Source organism: Pelophylax lessonae, assembly GCF_965119305.1.
Source record: "Pelophylax lessonae genome assembly, chromosome: 10".
Taxonomy (NCBI): Eukaryota; Metazoa; Chordata; class Amphibia; order Anura; family Ranidae; genus Pelophylax; species Pelophylax lessonae.
In genome coordinates, this window is record NC_138777.1 from 47,241,141 (window position 1) to 47,255,774 (window position 14,634).

General features: G+C 43.4%; 1 protein-coding gene across 2 annotated transcripts in view; it reads left to right on the forward strand.

Moving 5' to 3' along the window:
• Window positions 1–6,237: 6,237 nt before the first annotated feature.
• Window positions 6,238–14,634, forward strand: part of SPI1 (Spi-1 proto-oncogene) — a 104,500-nt gene continuing 96,103 nt past the window's right edge. Inside the window, exon 1 of one of the 2 annotated variants that reach the window (XM_082270801.1) lies at window positions 6,238–6,384. In XM_082270801.1, the coding sequence (XP_082126927.1) occupies window positions 6,352–6,384 (33 nt within the window). In that variant the 5' untranslated portion in view covers window positions 6,238–6,351. The remainder of the gene's footprint in view (window positions 6,385–14,634) is intronic. The other variant, XM_082270800.1, reaches the window with a different exon arrangement.

A 14,634-nucleotide genomic window follows, 5' to 3' on the forward strand; every position in this document is an offset into this window, starting at 1 on the left:
ATCATGTCCAATCAATGCTGCAAATAGGAGGAATAGTGTCCAGTCAACGGTGCGAGTGGGAGGAATTGCACCCTAAGGTTGTTGTTAGTGGGAGAAGTAGTGCCCAACGTCTAGTTAAAGACATATGAAAAATAAAGTGCAGCGCCTATTTAAACGTACATATGAAATAATAAACCATTGCATACAAACAGAAATGTACATAAAAATGGCAGAAAATCAATCCTGGCATGAATCATACAAAAATTGTAGCTGATGCTTGAAAATAACAGAAATTCAGTCCTGGCATAAATCAGTCTGGGATGAGAGAAATGGTGATGACAGGAAGCCGCTCCCCACTGCAAAAGAATAATCCACCACCGTGTTGTAAACGAGCTAAATACTCTTACCAACTGCGGTGGACCCTCAACTTAATGATAGGTCAATCAGGCATGCAAAATGAGGGATCAGCTCAAAGAATCATCATCAGCGTCCATCAACTCTCCATACCAGACCGGAAGTGTGAGATCGTATATACCAAACCTTCCCCAGTTCCTCCACAAGTATATCATGCAAGAATAAAGGGCAAGGCAATAGTGCAATACGTCCCGCAAGTAATGTTTATTAAATAAAAAGACAGGTACTCACACATTGTTGGATGAAAACAGCATGGATCAACAGAAGGTGGCCACGGCGATATCGTGCTTGCGTCATGCGTGCCTGACGCGTTTCGTCATCACAGTTGGTAAGAGTATTTAGCTCGTTTACAACACGGTGGTGGATTATTCTTTTGCAGTGGGGAGCGGCTTCCTGTCATCACCATTTCTCTCATCCCAGAGACGGATTTATGCCAGGACTGAATTTCTGTTATTTTCAAGCATCAGTTACAATTTTTGTATGATTCATGCCAAGATTGATTTTCTGCCATTTTTATGTACATTTCTGTTTGTATGCAATGGTTTATTATTTCATATGTACGTTTAAATAGGCGCTGCACTTTATTTTTCATATGCATTTTCAGATTGGGTTTCTGTTGTGCTGGCTGCCTTGTTTATTGAGCTTGTCTATTTTTCACATATAGACTGCTTTTGTCTATAATTTCATTTTTTGGCTAGCGCAGTTTTTTTTTTTCCATCTAGTTAAAGACATGCAAAGGTCCCCACCTTTCCATGAGCCACATTTTGGGGACTATTGCATTAGTGTGAGACACTTTCTTTAGCTCACTGATCCTATCATGGAAAGGCCAGTCAGTTGTGTTTGCCTCTTAGTTAAGCATTTCTCAGTCCTCCCCTAATAACCAACATTCTAGTCCATGGAGTTTCTAGGCAGTACATTTCTCTTGGCAGAAATTAAATAGCTTCTCCCACCACTGACATACATGCTGATACCCACTACTGAATACCTAGAACCAGCATTAGGAAATCACTGCAGCATGTCATTCATAGGATTAGCACTACTCCCAAGGGAGCTGCTGGTCACGGGTTCCCCTGGGTTACCACTAGCAACAGTAGAACAATCTGGCATTTCTCCAAGTGTTTTTACCTCAGACAAGAATCAGTCCAGTTTCTTTGGTTTTTATGTTTTATTAGGAACTTGGATAGGAGAATGGATGAGTGGGATACTCCAACTGAATAGAACGATGCACAAAAGGCAGGGATGCCTTGAATAAATGCTGGTTAATGCTGAGTAACACTGAGTGACACTGACATTGAGCTAGTCACGGCTAGGCCGCTGGTTTCAGTTTGTCACGAGCTGTGACACAGAACTGAAGGAATTCTCTGAGGTAATCTGTACTCTGAAACAATCTGAACTGTACTGCTGAACATTTTTAGGGCCCTTCCTGGCACCCCCTTTGTTTCTAATCCTCAGGGTTCACTACACGGCACCCCCTTTACTGTAACACTCTGAGTGAGCTGGCTCCTTGATCCCCTGACTTCTCTGGAGTGGTCCCCTCCCTTAGGCAGATCCTTTAGTACTCACGATACTGTTTTTCCAAAAGTCCTCTGCCCAAAAGCTCCACTGGTCAGCACACTGGATCCTCTGCAGCTCAGCTGCACTCCTGGTCCCTAGGCCGACCGCCTGAACCACCTTCCTCACTCTGCAGGAGGAGAGACAGCCGTCCACCTCCTGGGACTTTGCTCCCTCCAAAAGACACCCTGCCTCATGCGCTCCCCACTTTTATCACTAATCCCATGATGCACCTCTTCAGGTGCCAACCCACTGGGACAGTTACAAAAGCTTGTGCATCATTGGCCAGGTTTCCTCCACTGTCCAACATGCCTCCCTATTGGTTACAGTGGGAACACTCCCTCAGACCAGATGAATACACACTGAGCACAGAGAGCAGGCCTAACTAAAGATCAGGCTCCCTTGATAAGCAGCAGGAGCATTAGATGCTTTTACCTAGCACCTGTCTAGGAGGGCACATCAAAAGTCACATCAAAGTAAAGACCATAATGCCTTTGTCAGCACAGTATTGAGAAAAACTAGAAATGTGTCTACACCAGTCTTTATTATGTTTGGATGTTAAGCACAAGCGAATATTTTAATGGCTACAGTAATAGGGAAGTTCTGTAACAGCTGAGATAATCCGTACCTTTTGCATTTGTGATGTGCAAAGTATACCATAACATTTTGTTTGCTGAGTGAGGCATCGTTTGTCTATACTATCAGAGATCAACTAGGAATGCATTTTATGCTGAACACCATACACGCATAAACATGTGTATTTAAAGGCCAAGGCCATGCGTATTTAACCACTTAAGCCCCGGAAGATTTTACCCCCTTCTTGACCTGGGCCTATTTTGCAATTCGGCACTGCGTGATTTTAACAGACAATTGCGCGGTCGTGCGACGCTGTACCTAAACGAATTTGACGTCCTTTTTTTCCCACAAACAGAGCTTTCTTTTGGTGGTATTTGATCACCTGTGCGATTTTTTGATCATGCGCTATAAACAAAAAAAAGAGCGTCAATTTTGCAAAAATAACAATATTTTTCACATTTTTTTATATGAAATTCCCCAAAAAAAAAATAAAAAATTTAAAAATCAAAATTTTTTAACATTTTCGGCCAATTTGTTTATCCTACATATGTTTGGTAAAAAAAAAAAAAAAAAATCGCAAAAAGCGATGATTGGTTTGCGCAAAAATTATCGCGTTTACTAACAAAGGGAAAGATTTTTGTCATTTTTGTTGTTTTTTTTTTAATGCGTAATGGCGGCGATCTGCGTTTTTTTTTTTGCGGGACTGCGACATTGGGGAAGCCAGATCGGACCCTTGACTGACATTTTTTACACTTTTGGGGTTACCAGTGACATTAGTGCTATACATATGCACTGTTACTGTAAAAATTACACTGGCAGTGAAGGAATTAACTGTATTGGAGAGGGAGGTGTTAAGTGTGTCCTAGGGGTGTGTTTCTAACTATGATTGGCTGTGGCTACTAGTGTAAGAACAGAGATCAACGGTCCTTCATAGTAGAACTGTCTGATCTCCATTCTTACACAGGGAAGAATGACAGGCGGCTTTGTTTACATTAGCTGCCTGCCTTTCTTCCGGTGTAACGGAAGATCGCGAGTTCCCGGCGGACATCGGGTCCACCGGGCACACGCGGGGGGGGGGGGGTCCGTGACCGCGCGGGAACACGCCTCCGGCGGCGCGCGCTCGCTCCCTAGAGCCTCACAGGCTAGCGACGTAGTACTACATCGCTTTGCCTGTGAGGGGCTGACCGCCGCAGTAAATAGTCGTGCGGCGGTCGGCAAGCGGTTAAAGGCCAAGTTCTGGCAGAAAAAATCCAGCATATTTTAGGCAAAAATTTATACGCCTGCATGCATAGTGTATTTTTTCAGCAACCGATAAAGCAAAAAAACCAACACTGGCATGTTTACTCAATATATCTCATATAAGCCAGTGAAACTCACAGGCTATAAAATACGGTATAATGTAAAAGAAGCATGTAAAATACTTAATTTTCCTTTCACCCATGCCGCCGAACAACATTCTATTGACAGGGCATTCTTCACCAAAATCTGCCAGGAACCGACGCTTCAGAAAGGGTTGATTTCCTGTGTCCCCCCACAGTGCCCAGTGGTTTCTCTAGCTGACTTCCATGCCAATATTGAGCCCTGTAGTAAGGTGGAGGTCAACGAGAGGAACCACTAAGTGCTGCAGGGTACCCAAGATATTTACACTCCTGAAATCTTTAGTTTCCCAGCAGACTTTCATGGAATATTCCTATTCACTGGAGCAATGCTATATATGCTCTCCTTTTACCAATACAGATTTTTGTAAAGCATAGTTGATATACCACCAGCCATGTTCCATCCACCCAACCATGTTCCATCCCGATGTCATGTCTGCTAGCCCTGCACTGTTCACAGTGCAGACGTCAATGCAAGGGGTGGCACCAGGCAGGGTCGGCGCTAGACTATTTTACGCCCTAGGCAAGACCAGCTACTCGCGCCCCCCCCCCCCCCGCCCCCAAAAAATTAAGTAAAAAGGGAAGGGGTTAAAAACTCCTCTATACCCAGTGACCCTGATCTGATGGTTCTTCTATGTTATGCTGTCATACCCAGTGACCCCCATATTCCTCCATGTCACACCTTGGGACCCTAATGTCCCTCTATGCTACACCAAGGGACCCCGATGATCCTCCATGTCACACCAGGGGCACCTGATGTTCCTCCATGTCTTACCCAGAGACCCTGATGTTTTTCCATGTCACACCTGGGGACCCTGATGTTCCTCCATGTCACACCTGGGAACCTCAATCCCCCATAGCACACCCAGGGACCCCAATTCCTCATGGCACACCTGGTGACCCCAAAACCCTGTTACACCCGGTGACCCCTAACCCCCATGGCACACCTGGTGACCCTGATTCCCTATCACACCAGGGAACCTCCATGTCACACCCAGGGACCCTGATCCCCTGTTCTGGGGACACTCACTGGGCGGTATGAAGAGAGTGGCCTGCACTCTGCCCTCCTTCACCGTGATCCTGCTGATTCCTTCTCCTAGGATGTTCCTCTCCAGGACCACAGTGCTCACCACAGCTCCAACCGACTCCTGGTGAAGGGAGAAGCAGCAGTCAGATAGCTTCGCACGTCCCTAATCCCCAACCTCCTCAGACCATTCCGGTGCCTCGTCGATTCTGCTCCAGTAAAGGTGCCGCCCTCCAGTGCCAAGCTTGGGGTCAGGTTCAGCTCTCCTATGCTCTCTGCTTAATACCGACTTAGGGAAATGAACGGCTGCCCACCAGCTCAGTGTAGAGAGTCACTTCCCGCCCAGGGTTTACACCACTCAGCTCCAGCCGAAGAGGATCATCATGCAGGCAGCACTCCTGTGGGCTCCCTTCCTGCCTCTTGGGCCGCCCCCCCCCCCCCCAACAGTGGTGGAAAGCCAGGGCCTGGTAGTTCAGCCACTGCTCCAGACGCCTGGCATCTTCCTATGTCCATTCTTCCTCCCCCACTGCGACCCCCTCCCCTCAGCTCACAAGGATCATTCATGATGGACAGAGAGTGCCGACTCATGGCTGCGCCCCTAGGTTGCAATGCGCCCTAGGCGGCTACCTAGTTTGCCTAGTGGAAGCACCGGCCCTGGCACCAGGACCAGCATGTATAGCAGCTCCAGCGCATTGACTGTCAAAACTGGAACCACTGGACCCAAAGATTGCAGATTTACAAATTACAGTCAGTATTACTGGGTGTTACAAACTTTATTTTTGGAAAAAGAAAACCTACTTATGAGTCTGGGACACTATTTTCTTGTTTTATGTTGCCTGAACTTGTGGTTTAGGTAGGTGAAGTGACATATTTTTATTAGGTCTTTCAGGAGCCATTTAAAATGATAATTGAAAGGGTCCTACCACTAATCAGCAAGGATGGAACGAAAAAGTTAAAGCAGTTTCTGCTGTTTGCTGTATCGCACATATGATAGACTTATTGTTTTGTAAAAGGATGCAAAGAGCTAGGACGTAGTAACCCATTTAACAATTATTAAACCTTGCTTCAAATTAGCACATTCATGCCAAAAAAGCATGATGTCTGATTGGTCATCCATGGGTTGCTTCACATTTCTCTATACCCTATTGAATGCTCTTGTGCCCATCACACATTTACAAAGGTGTTACCTTCACAGCAAATACCACATTTCTTAGGACAGATTTGAAGAACTTACAGCATGGAGAAGTTGTGTTCTGCAGCCGTATAAAAGAAGTCAGTAAACTTCCCCTTAAAAGAAGACTTCTTCGGAGAGTATCAGACAAGTAGCTAGATAGCTGGTCTGGGCCTTCAGCTTTACCTGGAACACGCAGAGATAGTGGAACAACAGCTGGTAGTCTACAGAGCCTGGCCAGTGACCACCAATGAGCCAGGATGAGCTGCTCTTGGAATGTTGTCTCCTACAAAGTAAGTACAAAGTTTTCATCAGCTTCTCTTTGTTTCTGCAAGTCATCAAAATCGGTTACACTATAAGGTGTCCCATTATAGATGTGCACAATTGGCAGTTTTTTATTATGTTGGTAGGAATGAGTGAATTATTTCAGCCTAAATTGATTTCACTTCCACCATCTGCCAAATTTCAACAATGCGCAGATTCTCATTTTTACTCACTGAGCTGCTCAGGTGAAATTTGCTTGAAAAACAAAACAGACTTTTTTTATCTTTTTTTTTTTTTTACAGAGTATTTTTAGTGTATTTAGGGTAGCTTAGTTCAATTAATTTAATGATATTTATATTTGTGCTTTTTCCTTTTGTGTGCATATTTGGTCATTATTTGGTGTATCATTTGTGTATTGTCACGCTAATTTTTTTTTAATTGTACTTATTTTTTCATTTATTTATTTCTGACAGCCTAAAAAAGGGGCCTTTCTGGCACAAGAATAGATTTATAAGCCATTTAAAGCCCCTCTTACCCTTACAAAACTTTAAAATGACCTTCGTTTCAGCTTCTCTATTGACTTTAATGAAATTCAGAGAAAATGAAAACTCTTAATTTTGCTAATTCCTAATTGTTAGTCTGTCCTGTACACTAGATCCAATGGTGTAATCCTTTTGAACTCCTTCACCTTAGATTTGTATAAAAATTAAATATGAGTGATCAATCCATCTGTCATCCTGTGAAAAGATATCTAGTCTTAAGCCCCGTACACACGCAACGATTATCGGCCGACCGATCGTCCGTCTTTTGTCCAGAGTGGTGTTTTGTTGGTTGGAATGTGCCTAGACTGCACACGAATTTTCTCGCCCAACAAAATTCTACTTCAGAAGTGATGTCATGTGTTGGTTTACTTTCTTTGTGTTCTTTCTTCACTGAGCATGCCCAGACTTGCTCATCAGATTTTTCCCTGTCGAAATCTGTACTGACTGCACGAAAATCGGCCGTTGTGTTGACGGCCAACAAAAATTTTATAGCCTGCAAACCAGATTTTTTTCGGCCGAAAAGTCGGAGTTGGTTGTCGGAAGCATCATACTAACAAGCCGAAAATCGGCAGATCGGTCGGACGAAAATTGCCTGCCAATTTTCGATGCGTGTGTACAGGGCTTAAGGCCCCTTTCACACATATGATCCGTTTAGTTCATCAGTTCAGTCACCTCAAAATGTATCAAGTTTTCCATCCGTTTTTCATCCATTTTTCAAACATTTGTCATTCGTTGTCATCCGTTTTTCGTCCGATCCGTTTTTTTGACGGATGAAAAATAGGGCATGCATCCGTTCAAAAAAACGGACATTGACGGAAGCGGATGAAAACGGATGGTAACTGATGATCATCCTTTTCATCCGTTTTTACATAGAGATACATTGATGTCCGTTTTTCATCCGTCAACTGATTGATGAAAAACGAACAAACGGACAGCATGTGTGAAAGGGGCCTTATGTGCAGCCTAAAGCACCCTGTATGGGTTAACATTGCAATGTCTTACTTAGTGCAGAAATGTCTCTAATTTTCCATGTTATATAGTTTAATATCATTAATACTGAAATGCAGAGTTTGTATCCTGAACCGAGCTTATTCTTTCAGTTTTTTTAAAAAGTGTAGAGTTATGCCCCATACACACGTGCAGATTATCTGCAGACTTTTGTCTGCAGACTTACAAAAACCATATAATATGAGGTCAAACCTAAACACTTTCAATTTGTATGCAATCCGGCAGGCCCTTGCACTACATAGAAAAGGTAAGTCTACAGACAAAAGTCTGCAGATAATCTGCACGTGTGTATGGGGCATTAAGGGAATCCTTTGTATTTTAATTTTTTTTCCTCTTTAAAACAGCTTGCAGTTTAAAGCAATAACGCTCACCATACGTGGAATGAATTTCGTCCAGTTCCTGATGAACTGGCCAAAATTTGAGCTGCGGTGGCCCCGTTAGCACCTTCCTGCCCAACCTCAATCGTTTTAAAAATCTAAGAAGCCAGGTGGAAAATTGTCGGCTTAACAGTGGCTGAATCTGATTAGATTCTGGTTTATGACAGCTGACGGAGCCAGCCAATTGCCACACTGCACCTTTGTTTCTACAGCCCCATATAAATCAGCTGTACTGAATCCTGCATATATACAGTGCATCTGGAAAGTATTCACAGTGCTTCACTTTTTCAACATTTTGTTATGTTACAGCCTTATTCCAAATAGATTAAATTAATTTCCTCAAAATTGTACAAACAATACCCTATGGGGCAACGTTAAAGAAGTTTATTTGAAATCTTTGCAAATTTTTTAAAAATAAAAAAAAGAAATCACATGTACATAAGTATCGCATTTTTTTAAATATAATCTTTATTTAATTAGAATTGTGTTATACATTACAGCAATACAACTCTTGAGAATCAGGTAAGACTATTAATAAGGCAACATGGAAATCCAATTTTAGGAACTCAACAATATAAGATTGTATGCATGTAAAACAAAAAGATAAAAGCAGTCATATGTAATTTATAACTCAAGTGTGCACTCTTTTAAAACTATGGGTGGCTTTTATAACAATAACTCCGACACCCATGGTTAGTGAAGTCTCGCCAGTGTTATGTTTCTCCCATCTTGGTCTATCTAAAGTATTAAAGAACTAAATTAGTCCCCGGAGGTCCCATACCAGGGCATGCACCAGAGGAGGGGGGCATAGACTGCCTCCAGCTAACCTCCCCCATCACACCCCGCCAGGTCAGGGCCGCCCCGAGCACACCATAGTCATTATGGTGGAGCAAAAAAAGGGAGCAGACAACAACAGCTTCCACATGGGAGATTGTCTCCGGCCTACTGGTCGGACACTCACACCATCTGTCCAGCCTGGGTGCGCTTAAAAAGTATATTAACCAATTTTAGACAGTATAACAAAATCAAAAAAAGAGTAGCAAGTGCAGAAGGATAAGGGGATTAGTAAGAAAGAAAAAAGTCAGGTTCGTACTTGGTTTCTTTCGGGTGGTGTTTTCATCCACGCCAGGCGGCCGCCGTGCCTCAAGTCTTTTTGAGTATAATGCTACAAGCTTGGCACAACTATTTTTGAGCAGTTTCTCCCATTCTTCTTTGCAGGACCTTCAAGCTCAATCAGGTTGGATGGGGAGCGTTGGTGCACAGTCATGTTCAGATCTCCCCAGAGATGTTCAATCAGGTTCAAGTCTGGGCTCTGGCTGGGCCACTTAAGGACATTCACAGAGTTGTCCCATAACCACTCCCTTGTTATCTTGGCTGTGTGCTTAAGGTTGTTGTCCTGTTGGAAGATGAACCTTCGCCCCCCAGTCTGAGGTCCAGAGAGCTCTGGAGCAGGTTTTCAGCCAGGATATCTCTGGACATTGCTACATTCATCTTTCCCTCAATCCTGACTAGTCTCCCAGTCCCTGTCGCTGAAAAACATGCCCACAGCATGATGCTGCCACCACCATGCTTCACTGTAGGGATGGTTTTGGCCAGGTGATGAGGGGTGCCTGCTTTCCTCCAGACATGACGCTTGCTATTCAGGCCATAGAGTTAAATCTTTGTTTCAGGAGACCAGAGAATTTTGTTTCTCATGGACTGAGAGTCCTTCAGGGGCCTTTTTGGCAAACTCCAAGTAAGCAACGCTTATCACCTGGCCGATACCATCCCTGCAGTGAAGCAAAGTGGTGGCAGTATCATGCTGTGGGGATGTTTTTCAGCGGCAGGCACTGGGAGACTAGTCAGGATCGAGGGAAAGATGAATGCAGCAATGTACAGAAACATCCTTGATGAAAACCTGCTCCAGAGCGCTTTGGACCTCAGACTGATGTGAAGGTTCATCTTCCATCAGAACAACAACCCTAAGCACACAGCCAAGTTAAGAAGTGTCTATGGGACAACTCTGTCAAAGTCCTTGAGTGGCCCAGACTTGAACCTGATTGAACATCTCTGGAGAGATCTGAAAATGGCTGTGCAACGACACTCCCCATCCAACCTGATGGAGCTTGAGAGGTCCTGCAAAGAAAAATGGCAGAAACTGCCCTAAAATAGGTGTGCCAAGCTTGTAGCATCATATTCAAAAAGACTTGAGGCTGTAATTGGTGCCAAAGGTGCTTCACCAAATTATTGAGCAAAGGCTGTGAATACCTATGTACATGTGATTTTTTTTCCTTTTTTATTTTTAATAAATTTGCAAAGATTTCAAACAAACTTCTTTCACGTTGTCATTACGGGGTATTGTTTGTAGAATTTTGAGTAAAATAATGAATTTAATCTATTTTGGAATAAGGCTGTAACATAACAAAGTGTGGAAAAAGTGAAGCACTGTGAATAATTTCTGGATGCACTGTATGTCAGAAGTAATTTAAATATTGGAATCGTCTACGTGCGAGACCAAAAAAGGTTTGTGGAAATAAGAGGGACAGGGAATTGGACCTAAACGAGGAACCAAGCAATGATCAGTCTGAGAAAGGAGCCAGGAAACAAGGCAAGGTGGGGACCTCATATCAAAGATGAGTCTTATACTCTATTTTGCAGCATTTCTCAACTAGCTCTCTATGGATCCAGTGGCATATGTGCAGTGTATGCCATGCATATGGGCCCCAAGGGGGATGGGGCCCACTATACACCTACTGACTGCACACATTGTGGACATTTGGATCTCTCATCTCATGTGTCTCTCCTTATGTAGAAGTTCTTTTTTGTATTTTTATATAATGCCTATACCACTTTTGCCTGTATTTCCAACTAGTTGTGGATATTTTATACTGTGATTTTCAAATAAAGTAAAGAAAAGTTTTTACATATTTTTTGATATATTTGGTGTCCAATTATATTAAAAAAGAATAGCGCACACATGCAAAAGAAATGACTATCAAATATGGAGACAATCCATAAATAAAAATGGGGATTTAGTCCCACCATATGGCCATATCGTGCTCAAGCCCACCACTGCGCTTGAGCACGATATGGCCATATGGTGGGACTAAATCCCCATTTTTATTTATGGATTGTCTCCATATTTGATAGTCATTTCTTTTGCATGTGTGCGCTATTCTTTTTTAATATACATGTCGCTTGGTCCATAGCTGCACCGGCTTTAGATATACATGTTCAGGGTTTGCTCCCCCAATTTTTTGCTTGGTGTCCAATTATGCCTACAAATAGTCCCACCCTTGGAGGGTTTTCTCCTTATGCACATTGTGGATTTGGGTCAGCAGGAATCACCTGCAATCTCCACATCCCCCCCAGTTTCCAGCACAGTCTCTGGTCTGTAGTCTTCCCTTTCCCCTTTAATCCTTGCTGTTTTTTAGGAGGTTGGTGCCAAGTAATGGTGATTGCCAGTATTCACTACATCCAGACCTGCTCCATCTCCTTGCTCCCAACTTCTGCCATGCTGTCAGCTGCACTGTAGAGAAGAATCTTTACTTCACTAAAGAAGATTAGTGAGTAAGCTATTCCAATTCTCCCAGGCCAGATGGGGTGGGTGATAAAATTTACAAGCACAATGTGACTGTCATATATGCTGGGGGCTCAAGGGGCTCTAGTTGTCTTGTCCACAATCACAAATACAGTATATAAATTTAGGGCCTATTTGGGTGGAAGCTAGTTAAACGGATGGAAAAAGGAATTGGATCAGAAAAACTAGAGAAAACCCCGACAAAAACAATAAAATAATATAAACAGCATGTCTCTTGTAAATTGAGCTCAGAACCACAGTCACTTTCTTTTCTTGTGATGTTGCGCACAGGCCCATTGCATTCAGGGATTTTCCCAGTGTGAAACCCTAGGGTTCCCCCAGAGGTTACTAGAGCTTCTTTGAGCAGTGAAAGGTGGCAAAGTTAATAGAACACCTGATGGAATCTCCGTAGTTCCAACCCCAATGTTATCCATCAGAAGCAGGAGAATAAGATCAGTAAAGCCTTTCATCCTAAATAAGTAGCCATTGACATCAATGATGTTTTTGATGTATAGCCATTGCATTTTTCCCCACTGACCATTAATGTAAGGGCACTTCTCCAATGACCACCAAAAAAGGGGACACTTTTCCCCTGACCACTAATGTAAGGAGGCTCCTTAACCTCCCACCATCAATTTAAGAGGGCCCTTTTCCACTGACCAACAGTATAAAGGGGCACATCTCTACTGGCTACCAATTAAAGGGGTTCTTCTCTACTCGCAATTAACCCAAGGGGGCCCTTCACCTGTCACCACTAAGGTAAATGGGTACTTCATTAATTACCAATATAAAGAGGAACATCTCCACAGACCACCAGCATAAGGAGCTCTTCTTCTCTCCACCAGTATAAGGGGGCCTTTTCCATTAGCCACCAGTTATAGGGTTAAGGGGAACTTCTCCACTGACCACCAATATAAGGAGCTCTTCTTCTCTCCACCAGTATAAGGGGGCCTTTTCCATTAGCCACCAGTTATAGGGTTAAGGGGAACTTCTCCACTGACCACCAATATAAGGAGCTCTTCTTCTCTCCACCAGTATAAGGGGGCCTTTTCCATTAACCACCAGTTATAGGGTTAAGGGGAACTTCTCCACTGGCCACCAATATAAGGAGCTCTTCTTCTCTCCACCAGTATAAGGGGGCCTTTTCCGTTAGCCACCAGTTATAGGGTTAAGAGGAACTTCTCCACTGACCACCAGCATAAGGAGCTCTTCTTCTCTCCACCAGTATAAGGGGGCCTTTTCCATTAGCCACCAGTTATAGGGTTAAGAGGAACTTCTCCACTGACCACCAGCATAAGGAGCTCTTCTTCTCTCCACCAGTATAAGGGGGCCTTTTCCATTAGCCACCAGTTATAGGGTTAAGGTGAACTTCTCCACTGACCACCAATATAAGGAGCTCTTCTTCTCTCCACCAGTATAAGGGGGCCTTTTCCATTAGCCACCAGTTATAGGGTTAAGGGGAACTTCTCCACTGACCACCAATATAAGGAGCTCTTCTTCTCTCCACCAGTATAAGGGGGCCTTTTCCATTAACCACCAGTTATAGGGTTAAGGGGAACTTCTCCACTGGCCACCAATATAAGGAGCTCTTCTTCTCTCCACCAGTATAAGGGGGCCTTTTCCGTTAGCCACCAGTTATAGGGTTAAGAGGAACTTCTCCACTGACCACCAGCATAAGGAGCTCTTCTTCTCTCCACCAGTATAAGGGGGCCTTTTCCATTAGCCACCAGTTATAGGGTTAAGAGGAACTTCTCCACTGACCACCAGCATAAGGAGCTCTTCTTCTCTCCACCAGTATAAGGGGGCCTTTTCCATTAGCCACCAGTTATAGGGTTAAGGTGAACTTCTCCACTGACCACCAATATAAGGAGCTCTTCTTCTCTCCACCAGTATAAGGGGGCCTTTTCCATTAGCCACCAGTGTAAGGAGAATTACCATTTTAATTGTTTTCTTCTCTAGCCATTATTATTTTTCATTTTTTTCTTTCAATTATTACCAAAAATTAGGAAGGGTGTGTAAAATACGCTAAATACGCCATATTCCTCATTCTTTTATTCATTTTTATATGTACAACTTACCGATGATGCTAATGTACCATGTAGATTTATTTTGTAGCAGGTGTTCCCTGAAACCTAAAAAAAAAAATGTAAGGGGTCTTTTACGGGAAAATCGTTGAAGCAGGCTGATCTATAGTGAAAAACAAGGGTTAAAAGAAGGAGAGACATCTGGTTCCACATAGCAGGTAGCTCTTCCTATAATTACTCTTGTTCTGCATCAGTGGGGAAGTTGTGTGAAAGGCTGAGGTGCTACCTGTGTTTCTCGTTCTGAATCCATTACAGGTGATAGCAGGGAAATGAGAAGTTGTGGGCTGGTGGCCAGAACAATGTGATGAGAATAAGGAACTGTTCCATATGCACAAAATTATCCCATACCTCTAAATAGGAGAAAGCCACAACATTTAGACATGACACAACAACATCATGTATTATGTAGATGTTACACTAAGAAGGCATAAGGCAGCAGAACCACGCAGACATTGGGGTTTATTTACTAAAGGTAACTCCACTTTGCACTACATGTGCACTTGGAAGTGAAGTCGCTGTAGATCGGAGGGGGAACATGCAAGGAAAATAAAAAACAGGATTTTTGCTTGCACATGATTGGAAGATAGAAACCAGCAGACCGTTCCCTCATTTCAGAGCTTCCACTCAGATGGACAGTACTGCACTTGCAGTGCACTAGTAGTGCACAGTGGTTTGGCCTTTAGTAAATCAACCCCATTGTGTCCATGTT